The sequence below is a fragment of the Zootoca vivipara genome, chromosome 10 (assembly GCF_963506605.1).
Source record: "Zootoca vivipara chromosome 10, rZooViv1.1, whole genome shotgun sequence".
Lineage (NCBI taxonomy): Eukaryota > Metazoa > Chordata > Lepidosauria > Squamata > Lacertidae > Zootoca > Zootoca vivipara.
Genome location: NC_083285.1, coordinates 28,729,426 through 28,746,656, shown reverse-complemented (window position 1 = coordinate 28,746,656; position 17,231 = coordinate 28,729,426). Strand labels below are relative to the sequence as shown.

At 40.8% G+C, this 17,231-nt stretch overlaps 1 protein-coding gene across 1 annotated transcript in view; it reads right to left on the bottom strand.

The window, feature by feature from the left end:
* The window catches only part of LGR5 (leucine rich repeat containing G protein-coupled receptor 5), a 67,553-nt gene that overhangs the window by 12,524 nt on the left and 37,798 nt on the right, over positions 1 to 17,231 (bottom strand). The window contains exons 5-9 of the mRNA XM_035127534.2: positions 11,865 to 12,080; positions 9,567 to 9,638; positions 8,759 to 8,827; positions 1,297 to 1,368; positions 86 to 157 (exon numbers count right to left, since the gene is read on the bottom strand). Of these exons, the coding sequence (XP_034983425.2) occupies positions 86 to 157; positions 1,297 to 1,368; positions 8,759 to 8,827; positions 9,567 to 9,638; positions 11,865 to 12,080 (501 nt within the window). The remainder of the gene's footprint in view (positions 1 to 85; positions 158 to 1,296; positions 1,369 to 8,758; positions 8,828 to 9,566; positions 9,639 to 11,864; positions 12,081 to 17,231) is intronic.

Here is a 17,231-nt window from a genome sequence, read left to right as displayed (position 1 = left end):
GGGATTTTAATTTTAATTTTTTTGAGAAAGAGCAAAGGAGTTGTTGTTTTAGGGGTGAAGAGATTTTAAACTTATGGATACATACAAGGTTCTGAGTTCAGGTAAGTGCTGAAAAGCAGACTTTTCCACAATCTGAATAGGGTTGTCATAAAAATGGCTGTGAGGAAGAAGAAGACACATTTAATACTCAATATTTATTTCTTTAAATACTTTTGCAATAAACCGGGGGGGGGGGAATGGGATGTTTCTCATTAAAGCTTTGAAGAGCTAGCTTGCAATATATTCATTATCCCTTCTCCTCTGCAGTTACTTCTTTTAATGTGCCACACCTTTCTCCCTTGCTTTTTGAATTTGCTCCCCATATTACAATTATATGCTTATTTTGATTTAGACCAACTGTATGATTATACCATGGTGCATTACTGACAAAATGTGTGGCCTAGGGACATCAGAGTGAAGGGCAGGAAATAAATTAACAAACAAACAAACAAACAAATAAAGGCAGGGATGGAATTGAACACACCTTACACATTCAGAGTAAGAAATGAATAGGAAGATAGTGTTCATACTAGCCTAGCGAAACTCTCCCATCTTGTTTCCACACTAACATATCTCAGTTTATTAAGCAGAGATATGCACAAGCCTTGTGCCAGCATGCTCAGTTTTCCAAATGTGGAAACTAGGGTTATCAGGTTACAGAAAAAACAGGATCTGAAACCAACGTCAACCTGTTAAACACAGTTTCCTGGTTTTGATATACAGTCATACCTCGTGTTGCGTTCTGCTCGTTACGGACTTTCAGCTTACAATTGTGGCAAACCCGGAAGTGTTTACTTCCAGGTTCACCACCCGCACATGCGCAGAAGCCATCTGCATGCTTCGCACATGTGCAGAAGAGCTCGATCACGCCACGCACATGCGCAGAAGAGGCGCTCTAGTTGCGGACTTTTCGGGGTGCAAACGGCACCCTGAAATGAATTAAGTCTGCAACTAGAGGTACCACTGTAAAGAGAAACTACGTGAGGCCTTTTAGACAAGTAACTCTTTATAAAATGGCATTTTATTCGCTTTTTCATCTTCCAAATGCCATTGTATCATGTATGTGTCTGCTGGGAGCTGGAGCCCAACAGTATTTGGATTCCACAACCTTGATTTTAATGTGTACAAAGGTGGGGCGAGATTTCATAAAGTTTGAGAAGCAATGGCCTGCTCACAGAAAGTAGAGAAGCAAGATACGCAATGAAATTTAGTAATTCATTTCACATTTTCTATTAAAAGTGAACTGATACTACTTACATTGCTATAAGGGATGGATTGCCCACAAATGCCTGCCCAGGTATTGACTTGATATTATTACTGTGAAACCCCCTGGAAAGGAAACAGAAAGCATGATACACACACTCACAATATGTGAAAGAAATATGTGAAAGGCATGGTTTCTTGGCATAAAAAAAATCAGATCTGTAGAATGCTAGCAGGTGTAATAATGGAGTCCTTCTGTTTTCTAGACATTACGGCAGTAAATGGGGATAGATGGGTGGACAATCAGAATTTTGTGTGTGTGTGGGGGGGGGGTTGTAACAACACCAGCAATTTTCTCAAGTCTTTCTTTTTATTCCTAAAAGCAGCAGGAAGTGAACTTGCCCATTCCCTCTAGTAGCAACATGAAGAAATGTTTCTGTGATACACTGGTAAAGTAGTGTTTATGAACAGTTTTATGCTGAGCGACATTTTTTGTTAATGAGATTTGCAGCCAGAGCTTGCATACATGCTTATTTTGGAGGTAGGTCCCAGCATACCACTCTTCTAAATATCTTACTGGACAAAGTGAACTAAAATAAACAGGACCAGCTCCCAAGAAAATGTGTTTCAGATTAAGGTGCTGCTAATGAATGCAAATATACATAAAATCCCAGGGTATCCTGTACATTTTAGGCTTTCACCATTTCTTTATGAAAAGTATTTTAGATGAACAAGCTAAAAAGGACAAGCTAAACAATGTAATTGCTGCCGTTTAAGAAGGAAGCAAATTGTCTCCAAATTAATTACAGCATTTTATTCACATGAGTAATAATCTATTGTCAGAAACAAAGGCAGCAATGAAGTGTTCAGCAGGAACAGTAATGATTTGTGTGGGAAATGTTCATTTGTTCAATCAGGTATGAACAAAGTCCCCCAGATTTAAACTGAAGCATGGCTTGGGCAAGACCATCAGCTCCTGCTATTAGTAGGTTGGCTCAGAATACTGGCTGCACAAGAAAATTATCTCTAGAGGAGAACCCTGAACAATTAAAGCTGAGGCAGAGCACAACACTAATTATTATTATATTTAAAAAAGATTTCTAAACTACATATAAAACCCCAGACATTTCCCCAGTGCTTTATCGTCTGCAACATCATATCATTGGGGGGAGGGGGGATCTAAAGGAGAGTTTTTCAATATTCAGGCAGTGAGCATGCCTACTGTAGAAGTTATGTAGCTATTTGTTCAACAGTGCAAAATTAATGTTATTTCAACATACAGTAACAACCTTTAACTTTCTGCCTACCATGACAATTTTGAATGTGCTGTTGTACGGCCAGGTGAAAAAAGAACAGGCGTCCTCTTGCATATTTAAGTTGCATAGAAGAGGCCCTTTTTAGCAGATGGAGCTTTTTTTTTAATTTCCCTATGTGCACAGTGCTTTTCCCAACGCAGTGGCTGAGTATCTCATCCTGTGAGCATACTAAATCTGAGAAAGTCAGATTCTTATTTGGTTAGATGCAGGCTTCCTCTATGTCAGCCTCCCCATCTCTTGGGGACAGAACATAATAAAACTCTATCATTTTGAACACAGTTTTTTGCCTCCATTACATGAAAATTCTAGAGGCACCAGCCATTTAGAATCAGTATTACTGTTATCTTTTATTTTCAGTGCAACCTCCATTTAATGTATTCCCTGATCCAAAGACTTTAATAAAAATGCTTTCAACCTTAAGCCTGGCATTGATTGACTTAGGACCTGCTTTACCCACAAGTTTAATTCATGCTATAGATTTACTAAAGAGGGGAACGTGGGAATATTCAAAGTGAGACTGGCTGGCAGTGACCAACAGGCCAGAGAAGCATTAATACCCTATTCTTAAAAAAACAAAAAACAAAACAACCTCCTGGCTTATGAGCAGGGGTACAAAATGGGTTCTCGAAGCTACCAACATGAGTTTGACCAAACTGCAGGAGGCAGTGCAAGACAGGAGTGCCTGGCGTGCTATGGTCCATGGGGTCACGAAGAGTCGGACACGACTAAACGACTAAACAACAACACAAAATGGGAGGTGGTGATGGCAACTAATATTTGCAGAGGTTCCGCTCCCCCGAGAGTGCATGAAGACAAACACACCAGATATAGGAGTGGCAAAGGGTTATAATGATTTCAAGCCAGTTCCCTAATGTGTATGGTACACAAAAGCATGCTACTAAAAGCAGGTATTATGGTCCCCTTGCACACAGCTTGAACAGTTGGGAGTTCTTAGTCAAAGGGGAAAGATGAAAGGAGAACTTTAAAAGTCAAAGATGGAAGTTTTTAAATCTCGGGCAGAGCATCACAGAGTTCAGAATATGGAGTTAAGAGGAGAAATGAAACAAAAGGTATCCTAAGAGCAAAAATGCGTTCAGCAGGCTTGGCTGGGGAGATGTCATGGGGGGAAGGATGAGAAGAAAAGGCTTTGTTGGCATCATCTTGTACAAGTTGTGTTATACAGTGGTGCCTCGACTTACGAATTTAATCCATTCCGAAGGCACCTTCGTAGGTCAAAAAATTCGTAAGTCGAAAAACGGCATTGGAAACACGATTTCCCATAGGAATGCATTGAAAACGAAAAAATTCGTAAGTCGAAACAACCCTATCTAAAAATTTGTATGTCGAAAAATCCCTATCTAAAACCGCCACGCTTTCCTTTCGGATGTTGAGACATTCGTAAGCGCGCGGATTCATAAGTAAAAAAATTTGGTTGTCAAGTCATTCGTAAATCGAGGTACCACTGTAGATTTATATTTAATCTGTAGAGGAAACTTGAGCCTTTTGTTTAAGCTAGGGGTGGTTAACGTGTGGTCTTCCAACTCCCATCAGCTCCAGTCAACATGGTCAGTGCCCACGTCTTGCAGAATTTGGACTTCAGCAACATCTGGAGGGTTACTAGTGACCCAACCCTGGTTTAAGCATTAGCCTGGTAGACAGAGGCTACAAGGGATTGCATGTAGGCAAGTGAGTGGACTGACAGAAGATGGGCAGAGATAAGAGGTCTTTGTCCCATTTTCTGTGCCCAGTAGAGAAATATAGTTGGGTGCTGTGGGAGGGCCAGAACTCTCCCAACCAGGTGAGTATTTTATTTATTTTTATTTTTGTGGATTAGTAACCTTCTGGACTGTATTTAAAATACTGTGATAGTTCAAATGCTGTCTGCAAAGCTTTGGCAACATTTTCAATTGCTAGCAATTGTCGTACTAGAGACATGCCACTCTTGAAAGAACCTGCTCTCTCTTTTCTTTGGCTATTACTTATGAATCACCATGTAAATAAATGAAGTCATTGCTGAGGATTTTTGGATTATAGCTGTGTGTGTGTGTTGCCTGGATTTTGGGATCTGAGAGCTGCTTGCTGAACAGGGGAAAATGTCGTGTGTGTGAAGCGGCCCTAACCTCATTGGCAGTCCTTCCAGATGATATCACAATTTATGTTCAAAGGCCTCGGGATTGATAAGGTCTGTTACAAGTGCAAATATCATTCATCTTGATTATAATGATTTCTTTTTGATGTCTACAAGATGCACTTTTGGCCATTCTGGTAGCATCTGGAAATACATACTTCTTGTGGCAGTAATGGGCAAAATTCAGATGAATTTTGGTTCAAATAATTTTTAATATGGAAAATATTCCCAGATGCTAAATGACACCCGTACTGTTCATGGAGGTACATATAATGGGGAGGGGTGTGTGTGTTTCAGTACTGGAAATCTGTATGTGGGATGTGCCTTTCTGGAGTCAAGGCAGCAGTCAGTTAAACAACCAGGGAAAGAACTGCAGGAAAGCTTTGATGCCAATGGCTGCTTTCTGACTCTGGAATGCTTTGATATGGCTTTCAACCAAATGCAGGAACATACAGTGCAATCCTAATTATGTCTACTTGGAAATAAGTCTTATTGAATTCAGCGGAGCTTACGAGGTAAGTGGGGTTAGAATCGTTGCCTCAGGCAGCACTGCGAAACATACATGCTACGGAGTAAGGAGTAAACCCTATTAAATAAGGGGAAATAACTTCTGAGTAAATGAATAAGATTGTGCTGCGATGGTATGGCAAAACACCATGTATACAACTGGGCAAAAGTTAGCCTTGACTACTTCCCACTGACATCAACTGAACTAAAAATAGTTGTGACCATTCAATTCTGTTTCTTTCAACAGTGCTAAATTCTTAAGTGAGGAGAATCATAGAATCATAGAATCATAGAGTTGGAAGAGACCACAAGGGCCATCTAGTCCAACCCCCTGCCAAGCAGGAAACACCATCAAAGCATTCCTGACAGATGGCTGTCAAGCCTCTGCTTAAAGACCTCCAAAGAAGGAGACTCCACCACACTCCTTGGCAGAAAATTCCACTGCCGAACAGCTCTTACTGTCAGGAAGTTCTTCCTAATGTTTAGGTGGAATCTTCTTTCTTGTAGTTTGAATCCGTTGCTCCGTGTCCGCTTCTCTGGAGCAGCAGAAAACAACCTTTCTCCCTCCCCTATATGGCATCCTTTTATATATTTGAACATGACTATCATATCACCCCTTAACCTTCTCTTCTCCAGGCTAAACATACCCAGCTCCCTAAGCCGTTCCTCATAAGGCATCGTTTCCAGGCCTTTGACCATTTTGGTTGCCCTCTTCTGGACACGTTCCAGCTTATCAGTATCCTTCTTGAACTGTGGTGCCCAGAACTGGACACAATACTCCAGGTGAGGTCTGACCAGAGCAGAATACAGTGGTACTATTACTTCCCTTGATCTAGATGCTATACTCCTATTGATGCAGCCCAGAATTGCATTGGCTTTTTTAGCTGCTGCATCACACTGCTGACTCATGTCAAGTTTGTGGTCAACCAAAACTCCTAGATCCTTTTCACATGTACTGCTCTCAAGCCAGGTGTCTCCCATCCTGTATTTGTGCCTTTCATTTTTTTGCCCAAGTGTAGTACTTTACATTTCTCCTTGTTAAAATTCATCTTGTTTGCTTTGGCCCAGTTGTCTAATCTGTTAAGGTCATTCTGAAGTGTGATCCTGTCCTCTGGGGTGTTAGCCACCCCTCCCAATTTGGTGTCATCTGCAAACTTGCTCAGGATTCCCTCAAGCCCATCATCCAAGTCATTGATAAAGATGTTGAACAAGACTGGGCCCAAGACAGAACCCTGTGGCACCCCACTAGTCACTACTCTCCAGGATGAGGAGGAGCCATTGATGAGCACCCTTTGGGTTCGGTCAGTAAGCCAGCTACAAATCCACTGAATGGTAGCATTGTCTAGCCCACATTTTACCAGCTTCTTTACAAGAATACCATGGGGCACTTTGTCAAAGGCCTTGCTGAAATCAAGATAGGCTACATCCACAGCGTTCCCTTCATCTACCAGGCTTGTAATTCTGTCAAAAAATGACTTCATATCTGGACTTGCTCAAAAGGTTTTATAGCCTAATTCCATTTTGCTGCCCATTATGGTGTTTTGAAACCTTGTTCAATTCAAACACGTGGGTGCCTGGAGGGTTAAATTGCAATAAATAAATCCTCTCCTACCAGTTAAAACCCATCCCACAAGTTCAAAAGGTTAGACATGATGACTTGGGGAAATACCCCTATAGCCATTTAATTGTTCTGTGTATTTTGCCACAAGGAAACAGAGGTGAATCAGTCTCATTCCAGGCCCCTTTTCACCTTACATTATGAATTCCCAGAATTTAGGATGTTGCAGTGCTGTTTTCACTGAAGTTCTTTCAATGGCATTATAAACAAGGGAATCAAGAATCCTTGTTAAACCACAAAAATGGTCAATTCTTTTTTTTAATAGCCAGTGAAAAATAGCAAAATATTTTCATTATCAATATAGGCCTTGTGATATGGTTCCAATTGACCTCCAGATCTGGAAGAAATTCTGTGGGTAATTTATAAGTCTGATGGATGATGTTTCAAGGCTAAAACTGCAGACACCTCACCGGAATAATGCAATCTATTTAATATAGTGGCTTGGCTGAAACACTTGACAAGCTTTTAAATAAAATAAACTGCTGTGCAAGAGCTGAAGATCAGTCCCCCCCACCCCATACCAAAATAAACTTGATCTCCACAGAAATCTACTCAGGTTGTGGCTATTTTTGCATCAGGTGCAAGAAAGACTACCACCACTCCCAGGGTTTCCCTACCTGAATTTCTAAAACATCTGGACCACAGACCCAACCGAGGAACATAGGTCTTCCTAGGTTGGAAGTACAGGCAAGATGACCCTCACCTTTAAGTGAAAAAGCTGTGTGTGTGTGTGTGTGTGTGTGTGTGTAACACTACAGAGGTAAGTGGGGTTTCCCCTACACCAAAATACTTGTCCTTTCTTAAAAGGTTGGCACCATTTATTATTGGTTGTACCAGCAAGCCACATTTATGTAAGGTTTTATTTATGTAATGAAGAATTTTAATGGGCAGAGTGTACCAAGTATGTTTAAAACATTGCTGACGAAGAATTGTCGAAACAGGGCCTTGTCCTGGGATTTTTTCACTGGAATTTATTTTTATTTGCCTATTATACTGGAATTGATTCCTATTTGAATTCTTCATTACATAAATAAAACCTTTTGAAGATTCACTTGAAATTCATCTTCCTCCTGGCCCGAGTTCTTGTAATTTACAGTTTAATTTTTGAAAGCATATCTTGCCTATTGTATCTGCTTTTTGATGGGACCAATAGTAGTGCCATGCCATCACAATGTAAAGAATCATATTCCCCACTCATCTTCCCAAATACAACAGAAACAAAATCTGCATGTTAGTTCCAGAAAATCCCTATAACTATGAGGATCAAAAAAATAATAATGTTAGAAATATACCAGAAAGTAGAATGTTTCTACTGGGTGTGAATAATGTCGTATTCATTATTTACATACTGCCTATATTCTGTACAATAAATTCAGTCTTGCGCCAAGCTCTACTCAACAGTAGACCAATTAATGGTCATTCATTCATTTCAGCGAGTCTACTTTGAGTAAATGTTGGACACAACTCAATCAATATACCAAAGTTCAGGTCTGTTTGGCTGCTATGACTCTCAGAATGGCCATTTTGCAATCTCCCAGAGTAGACTAATTAGTTTGTACTGACCATTGGCTACATAGCTGCCCTAGTTTCATCTTCAGAAAGATGTAGAGGAGGCTCCAGAAATAATGCAGAAGTGTTTAGGATCCCATCTCTCACCTTTTTTTCACTCTGATGGTGGTCAAGTCAAGCCAAGTGAAGCTCCGAGTCTTGGCCATGAGGAGAATAAGCTTCCATAGAGCTTCTGTAATACTACCAGTTTAGGCAACAAAAAGTGCACTTGAAGCTGAAAAGTCAGAATGACCCCCCCCCCCCAAGGTATGAAGGATGTGCTGCTAGTCCTGGCACTTCTAGCAAATATGGATTTGCTAACAAAGCAATTAGCATTTGAAACAAAGCAATCTACAGGAGGAAAAGAGGATTCTAATAAACTTTGCATTCAGTACTTACAGTTCTTTCAGGTTTCTGAGTGCCCTGACAGAGATGGGGAATTCATCCAGATTATTGTAATTTAAATCCCTGGATGTTAAAAAAAATATCACATCACAGTAGCTATATTAGATTATACAGTATTCATTCATATTTGCAAGGAAATATTTTGTCTGCATTGTATTTATAGGTCTATAACTTCATAGAACTTCAAGAGTAGGAGATGAGTAGGAAATGTTTATGGGCATTTGTAAACTCTCCACCCACAGTATTTATTATTATGTCGTGCTTAGTTAATCTATTCCCAAGAAATAATCTTAGGTCCACTTCCCCAGCTGAGCATGCCTGAGTGACAGCTGAGTTCTACAAGCTTTATAAAACATGTCAGCTTCCTAACTTACTCTTACTGGAAACACACACACACACACACACACACACACACACACACACACACGAAACCAAACCAAGAACACTGTTGTAGGCATTGCCAGTTGTTGCAGATTAGAATTGTGTGTATTTAAATCTGCAATAGCAAATATGAACCAAGTGAAAAGTTGAATCTGGGCAAAAATCTGCCAAAATAGACAATTTAAGGATTTGCAAAGATCGATAAGTAAGTTCCAATGTCACTGTTATGTTCCATTGTCTACTAATAGGAAAAAACAAATTAAAAATTTAGACACCAAAATTTACTTTTATAGTGTCATCACAAATGTTCATCCTGAAGCTGCAGTAATCCCAAAATAATGTTTGCCTTTTATTTTTTATTTTTGCATAATGTCAGTGAAAACACTGAAAACAAAGCACAACAAATAAAAGGTCAACTCACAAAGTCTCTAGGTTGTGGAGACCATCAAAGCATTTCTTTCCCAGGGAGTAGATTCTATTGTTATGGAGATGCCTGCATTAGAACATTAAGAACACAAGTCAGAAAAACAAGCTATATGCAGTAGACATAAAAGAAAACATTTTGATGCTTAAAAATCTAAAAGAAGTGTTGTTTTTAAAAAGGCTGGCATGATTTATATGCAAGTCCTGTTCTCACAAAGGTAGGGAATGAGAGGGAATGCTTTCTACCTCCCACCTTTCCACTAGCTTTCACTTGGCCTTTGGCTTTAAAAGCTGATTTAAAAATTAGAGACTCAATTGGTATAGTTGCAATAGTTGCAAAACAAATATTTAAGTGTCTGTTTATGTATACTGCAACTAGGCAGGTTATGTTTGTAATTTAAAACAAACTTCTAGAGCACACGTGCTGTATCTAAAATAATGTTTAGGTTGGGAGAGAAGGAATAAAAATAAAATAAAATAAAATAAGCATATATGACACAAGGAATGTGCATGTAGACCTGCAAGGATGCTTGGATAAATTAATCAGCTATTTGTTCACAGTGCAGTTTACCACAGGTAAAATTTATGCCAAGTTAGGTTCCACGGTTTACAATGTCTTTGTATCTGGGAGGTTCCTCCACCTGCTGTTGAACTGGAACTGCAACTACACACTCAAGCTATCTTGAGCCAAGCCAGCCATACCCAAGTTTTGCTTATGTTCTGCCACCCCCTTCTCCTAGCCTACCTACAGCTGAATGTGGGGTAGTGGCAGAAGTTTTGCTTTTCAAGATCTTCTCTGTTATCATTCCCATTTTAGCATATGTGCTGCTGAAGTGAGCACATTTTGCTTTTCTATAACTACAATAGGCGATTGTGGTTTTTGTTACTACAAATTCCATGGGAAGATGTACCGCACAGTTATACAAAATTTGCAGAAAAAATGTAAACCCGAGTAAAACTACTGAAACCTAACAAACCACACCCACCACAACCTTGATGGAAAATAGGGCTGCCTCCCATATTAAACATAGTCTCTCCCCAAAACAGCATTGCCAAAAGCTACTATTACATTTACATTTTTATTGACAGTAGGCCCAGTTTTTCTCCCATTGAAGATGGTATCAGATTTCACATTGACCTTAAGTTTTACATAACTTGCTGAGTTACGCAGGCTTAAACTGCAAAGTAACAGGGCAAGGGGGAATTCAGCAATAGCTCTTTCAGACAGGTGGAGGGGGGAACTATATGTGAATTATATGTACAAAAGGACAGTGTCAAGAACATGCATAGTAGTTGGGTATATGATACAAAAAGAACAATCCTCTATATTCATTTAAAAAAATTAACTATTAGCATAATCACAGCCCATGAATTTTGCATGTTGGCCATTCTGTATTTTGGAGAGAGAAAGGGGGGTAAGCAGTACTTTGCAGAGCCTCATGCCCCTCCCCTCCAGGAGCGGCAGAGGGTGTTTTGCCTCAGATGCCCAAATGCCTTGGGCTTGAATCTATGAACAACGAGAGCATCAGAATAATGTGTTCCCATCACCTGCTGGTGTGCTTGCTTTTCTCCCCAAGACTGCATCTTGAATTAGCACATTTATATAGCAGCCTATGTACATGGAGTCCAAAACATGTAGGCTGAGGCTAAATGTTTTGCTGCACTATAACACTGTAGTATCAAGATTGCACAACTGGGCCTATATATGATGGACTGTCACAATTCCTTAGAGGCTTGCATGCAGTTATTGGGTGATGGGATAGGTAGACCAGGGAAGACCAGACTCGGAAAGCTTAGTCCGGATCTTTTCACAGGATGCAGACTCAAATATCTACATATGGATAATAATTTGTATCATTCCATTTTGTGCTTCTATTGGTGACCGGAGAGATCTACTGAAACAGCAAGTGCTATCAAATCTTATTCGCCAGCAATTTGTTTCAGTACTGCAAATGGAATTTTGTATCTTTTTACATGGGCAAAAGAAGCCATATTATTCATACGAGTGTGTGTGTGTGTGTGTGTGTGTGTGTGTGTGTGTGTGTGTGTGTGTGTTAGGATCCAGGAATAAAGGGAAGAATGAAGTATTTACAATCTCAACCTCTACTTCATTCAACTAGCCATATTAACCAATTGTTAACCAATTTTTGGCTCTATCAATCATGTCACATTTTTGCTGCGCGCATCTACTGAAAGCACATTCTTTCTCTCTTATTCAGTTTATATTAAACCAACTACTTCAAGATGCAAATAACAAAGTTCAAATGTTACACTTTGAAATGCAATGAAAACTTACAGAACCACTAAACTTGAGAGGTTTCCAAAAGCGTAATCTGGAATGTGGTATATTTTGTTCAGAGCCAGTGTCATTGCCTGAAGTGCTGGCAAACTCCTGAAAGCTTGCACCGGAATTTCTGTCAGAGAGTTGTCATCTAACCACAGGTGTCTCAGTGAAACCAAGCCGCTGAAGCAGTTGGGGGGCACGAGGCTGATATGGTTAGCATCAAGGCGTCTAAAAAAACCCCACAGAAACACTATTATTATTATTTTGCAGGAGAAAATCTGCAAATGAATGAATCTAACAGGGAGCTAGAACCAAGTTTCTGCTTTTGAGAATAATAATACACCAGTTTTTCAATACTGTCTTTTATCTTCTTTTTTGTGTGTCCTGCAAATAACTGCAAGCATTTTATCACACTTTGATTAAGGTCTGTTGTGGGCTTCCAATTGGCCATTTCTAGCTTGAAAGCACATGGGTTAAGAATCATAAACCATTTTGTAAGCTAGAAAGGGCTACAAAAGAAGAAGAAGAAGAAGAAGAAGAAGAAGAAGAAGAAGAAGAAGAAGAAGAAGAAGAAGAAGAAGAAGAAGAAGAAGAAGAAGAAGAAGGTGGTGACTTGCCATGCTTAGCACTATTATAAATTGCCTCACTGAATCAATGTTTTAAATATAAAGGTGATGGCCCATTCTCCATGTGTGGTACTGGGCAGCTCTACCGGTGGTAATAGAAACTTAAATGTGTGACAGAATGGTTCTGGAGGGGTACTGAATCATCCTTCCTCATATGCTTTCCAAATCCAAGTTGCAATTAAAGGTCCCTTTTCAGTTAGCAAATTCTTTATTTTACCTATGTTCTTCCTGAGGTGAATCTAAAGGCACAAAAGAACTCCTAATTGCTGGCTCTGGTTGTTGCAGAGCCAGCCATAGGAGACCACCAGGGTGGACTTTAGTAATACACCACCCTGAGCAAGGAAACATTTTTGGCACCCTCTCTCCTCTCCAGGGCCGTCTCAAGCATGTCGGGTGCCCAGGCGCCGTGGTGCAGAGATCGCTCCGGTGCCCTCGCCCTGGTGGGTGGGCGCAGCGCCCCCCCTGCCGGCCCGGTGCCCTGCGCCACCCAGCCTACCCCTAGAGCCGGCCCTGCTCCTCTCGCCTTCTGTTTTGCACATTCTCTCAAGTGCACTACATCATAGTTTTGCGCCCCCTCAGCTTGGCACCCTGTGTGTGGGGGGGAACCACCAGCAACTCCCCCCCCCAAAAAAATCCAGTGCTGAGACCACTTAACTAATATAATTGTAGAATCCTGAAGAAAAGCAACAGGGTTTATTCCACAATGCCTCTGTCACCGGTTTCCTTCAACAAACAATGCAGGCTTATAGCAAAACCACAAAAGTCCTCAATGCACACAGTCTATTTGTTACTGCATAAGGCAGTCAGCATAGCAGATGTAATTTCTCAGCACTATTTAGCAGCTAAGATAGATTCTTTGGTGGTTTTGAAATGAAGGTTCCAGCACAGTGCGATCAGCAGATCCTGTTACCTCACTTGCTCCTAGTTCCATTGCTTTTGCATCCAAACCTTTAGCAGTCTTTCGCTTTCCTGCACTTGCAGGGATGGAAAAAGAAGAAAAGGGACATAAATCCAGGGCTAATCTCTTCAAACCTGGCATAGGGAACCTGTGGCACTCTAGTTGTTGTTGCTATCTGGGCCTGATGGGAGTTGGGAGTCCAACAGCATCTGGAGGGTCAGAGGTCATATCCCTCTTTAAAGGAAAACAGAACTTTCTATTTTAAAAAATCCATAGTCTGTCCTGTATCCACATTAATATTCATTTTACTGGATTTCATAGATGTATTGGATTAGACTGCTTGGGGAGAGAAAAAGGTGTTATAGCACAACCCAAGGACCTGAAACCAAAATGCATAAGCAGCAATATTTGATGCAATGTTACAGTTGGAAGTAACTGCTCCTTTTTAAAGTATGTACGGTGGAACCTCAGTTTATGAACACCTTGGTTTACGAATTTTTGTTTTACGAATGCCGCGGACCCATCTGGAATGGATTAATTCACTTTCCATTACTTTCAATGGGAAAGTTCGCTTCAGTTTATGAATGCTTCGGTTTATGAACAGACTTCCGGAACCAATTACACCCATGCTTCGGGTTAACTACGCTTCAGGTTGAGTACTCCGTGGACCCGTCTGGAACGGATTAATTCACTTTCCATTACTTTCAATGCTAGCAACTTTGAGCTCCTCACAAAGTAAGGGAATAATAAACAAACTAGGCAGTGAAAGAGGAAAAAGCAGCACTGGGAGGTGGGGTATTTCTGGTAGCAGCTGCAAGTTTTGCTTCCATTTTTGATCAACAGCAGTTTAGTGTTACATTCTAACTTTACACTGTGGTTCAAGCCCATGGGCTGAAGTTGCCTTTTGTTAAACAAGGCTTAGTCAAGATTAGCCACACGTCATCTGCTTCAGAAAAAAATGAAAAGCTGCAGTTAATAAAATAATGAAAGCAAAAGTTTTTGGTCTTCTTTTTGCAGCCATACTGGTGGGAGGTAGGTTGTTAGTGCACAAGCCCAAGGCTCATTCTGAGTCATTCCCATCTCAACCATGGTTTACAGTGATGTCCAAACCAGCTCTCTTCTCAAGTATGGTTTACAGTGAAGTCCAAACCAGCTCCCTTGTTTAGGAAACACCCTTGCAGGCTAAATAGGTTGTGTCCAGATAAATTATACGAAAAGAAAAGAAAAGAAAGATGAAGTAAAAATATGCTTAAATGTTTTCTTTTTTCACTGAACTAAAAGAAAATGCAAGCAGACCAAGTAATCTTGTACAAGGCAAAGCTAGCTCATTTGAAAGAAACTGGGCTTTATGGCAGGCCTGTTAATCTCTTTATTTAAAGCTGCTTCTTCGTTTTCGCTCATGTAAAATGTCAGGTCCTTTCTATCTACTTGTTCACAGTATTTCTACCTACTGCACGAGAACAAATAACAATTTCTGTGGCTTTATGCCAGGCTGGCAAATAACTGAGACAAGGTCAGTTGGAACAAATTTATAAAAGTTCAGTGTCAAAGCCCTTTTACAATTAAATTTTCAATATGAAAACTGACATGGCAGGCTGTAGGGACACAGCTTCCAAAACAGCTCACAAGTTCTGTCAACAAATGGGTAAAGCTGGAAATGTTTAGAAATACCCACTCTGCAAGGGCAACCAGAATATTTTGTGCTACGTTTCCAAGCAAGATATACTTTGAATGGAAATGCAAAGTTTCTTTTCATTTAGTCAGAAAGGCATTTTTTGTCTGTGTGATGTTTCTGTCTAAGCCAAGGACTTTAGAGTTCACCAGCTTGACAGTTACACTGCTTAAAGCTTCTTTTTAAAAAACATTTTCTTTAATCAATTTGCACGTGTGTGTTTTTCTCCAGCAGGGCTAACATCCTGCCTTATATATGACCTAGATCTTACAGCTCTTTCTTCTAGCACTGCTGTTTATATTAGTTGGGATTGCAGGACTTTAGGCATAAGCCTGCATGATATGCATGAGCAGCGGGCATACTCTGTACCAAGGCACCAATAAAATCAAGATTTAACCCTCTTAAATTAAACAATAAATGATGGACTGTCTGAATTTTACAGCTCCAGTGTCATCAAGTGCCATCTTGCTGAATGGAATGGTACGTAATGTGCACAGGAGTGATGGGTGAGAGGAGGCACCACAGCACACCTGACCTCCTGGCAGCAACGTCTCTGCCACTTGCTAGGAGAAGGTGAGGTGGTCAGTGCTGTGTGAGTGCATCAATGTGCCTACACAACATCCACCACAGCACCCCTTTCTCTCCTGGTAAGCATCAGAGCCTGCTGCTTGGAGGCATGGTGCCTGATGCAGTCCTTCCTCACTGACTGCTCCTAAATGTGCACCATTTCCACTAAAATATTCAAAGTAATGACTTGCAGGGCAATCCAAACCCTTCTTACACCAGACTTGTTGGGGGCTGGTGGGTGTTGGATTGAGTGGAGGCATCTTTTGGCTAAGCTCTACCAGCTGAGCCAGCTTCCTGTTAGCCTCTGACAGGAAGTGACCCAGGCGATGCTCCATGGGGGCTGACCTCCTCCATCCACATGCTGGAATATCAGCACCAGCAGAGTCCATCGCAAATGGAACATTTGGGGGGGGGGCAGAGGCAGGGCTGAGCTATTCAGAGATTCACTGGATCCTGAGCTGGTCTCTCTGCTGTCAAGAGATGCCATTGGGCCAATGTTGACCCAACAGCTGTGCCTGCCTAGAGCTGTTGTAGGGGCTGGGCCCAATTGTCCTCTCCCCACTTTCTGCTGTCATGAACGGTAGGGCTACAGATGTGGCAGCGGCTCTGCTGCCCCGAAGGGCCTTGGCAGCAGCAACTTCGGATTGTGCCCTAAATTGTTCTATTGGTGGTGGAGGCATTGTTGGCAAGACACCAGTGGTCAGCACAGCAACTGGTTGTAAGCAGCTACAAGCCATTTTACATTTACATTTCCCACAGTGAATAACAGAATCAGTAGAGTTGAAAGGGGCCCCCTGAGGAACATCTAGTCCAACCCTCTGCAATGCAGGAATATGCAGCTGTCCCACATGGGGATCAAACCTGCAACCTTGGCATTAATTGGCTCCCCACACTAACCAACTGTGTTATCCAGACTGTGCATCAACATAGCATTGCAGGAATCACTTCTACCATAAAGTTTCAAGGTGATTTATATATTGGAACAGAAAACATAATAAAAAATAAAAGTAGGTAGGATCAAAAAGAATCTCCGACCAAAAGTGATCCTATATAAATTCAAGACAAATAAAACATCCAACTGCCACTGCAAACATTAGTATAAGCACTATTAAACAGTCACTAACAAAGCCATCAAACCTCACAAAATAAAAATTAACAGCTAAATGCCTGGGTGTGGAAGTACATTTTGACCTGGTACTGAAAATATATCAATGTTGACAACAGGCAGGTCTCCCTAGAGAGAGCATCCCACTGTTTTTTTTTAGGGTGGGCACTCTGCATGCCCTTTGGAGTCAAACTTCTTTTTTAAAAAAAGTTTAGTTCTGTGCATTAACTTTTAACCTTTAAATGTTACAGGATACATACCTAAGCTTATGGCAAGCACGCAGTACACATCTATACAGAAGTAACTATACTAATTTCCTATTCAAATCCAGCAAGGTTAATTTTTAACATGCCAAGCTAAGAAGCTACTGTAGCATGTACTACGGTACTACAGAAAATGCAACCCAGTTAAAGAGTTCACAAAGCAGTCTTAAAACCTACCGCCACAAATGTTCCTTTGTTATCTAATCTTTTCTTTTATTCCTAAGTACCATTTTTCTAGTTACAGATAA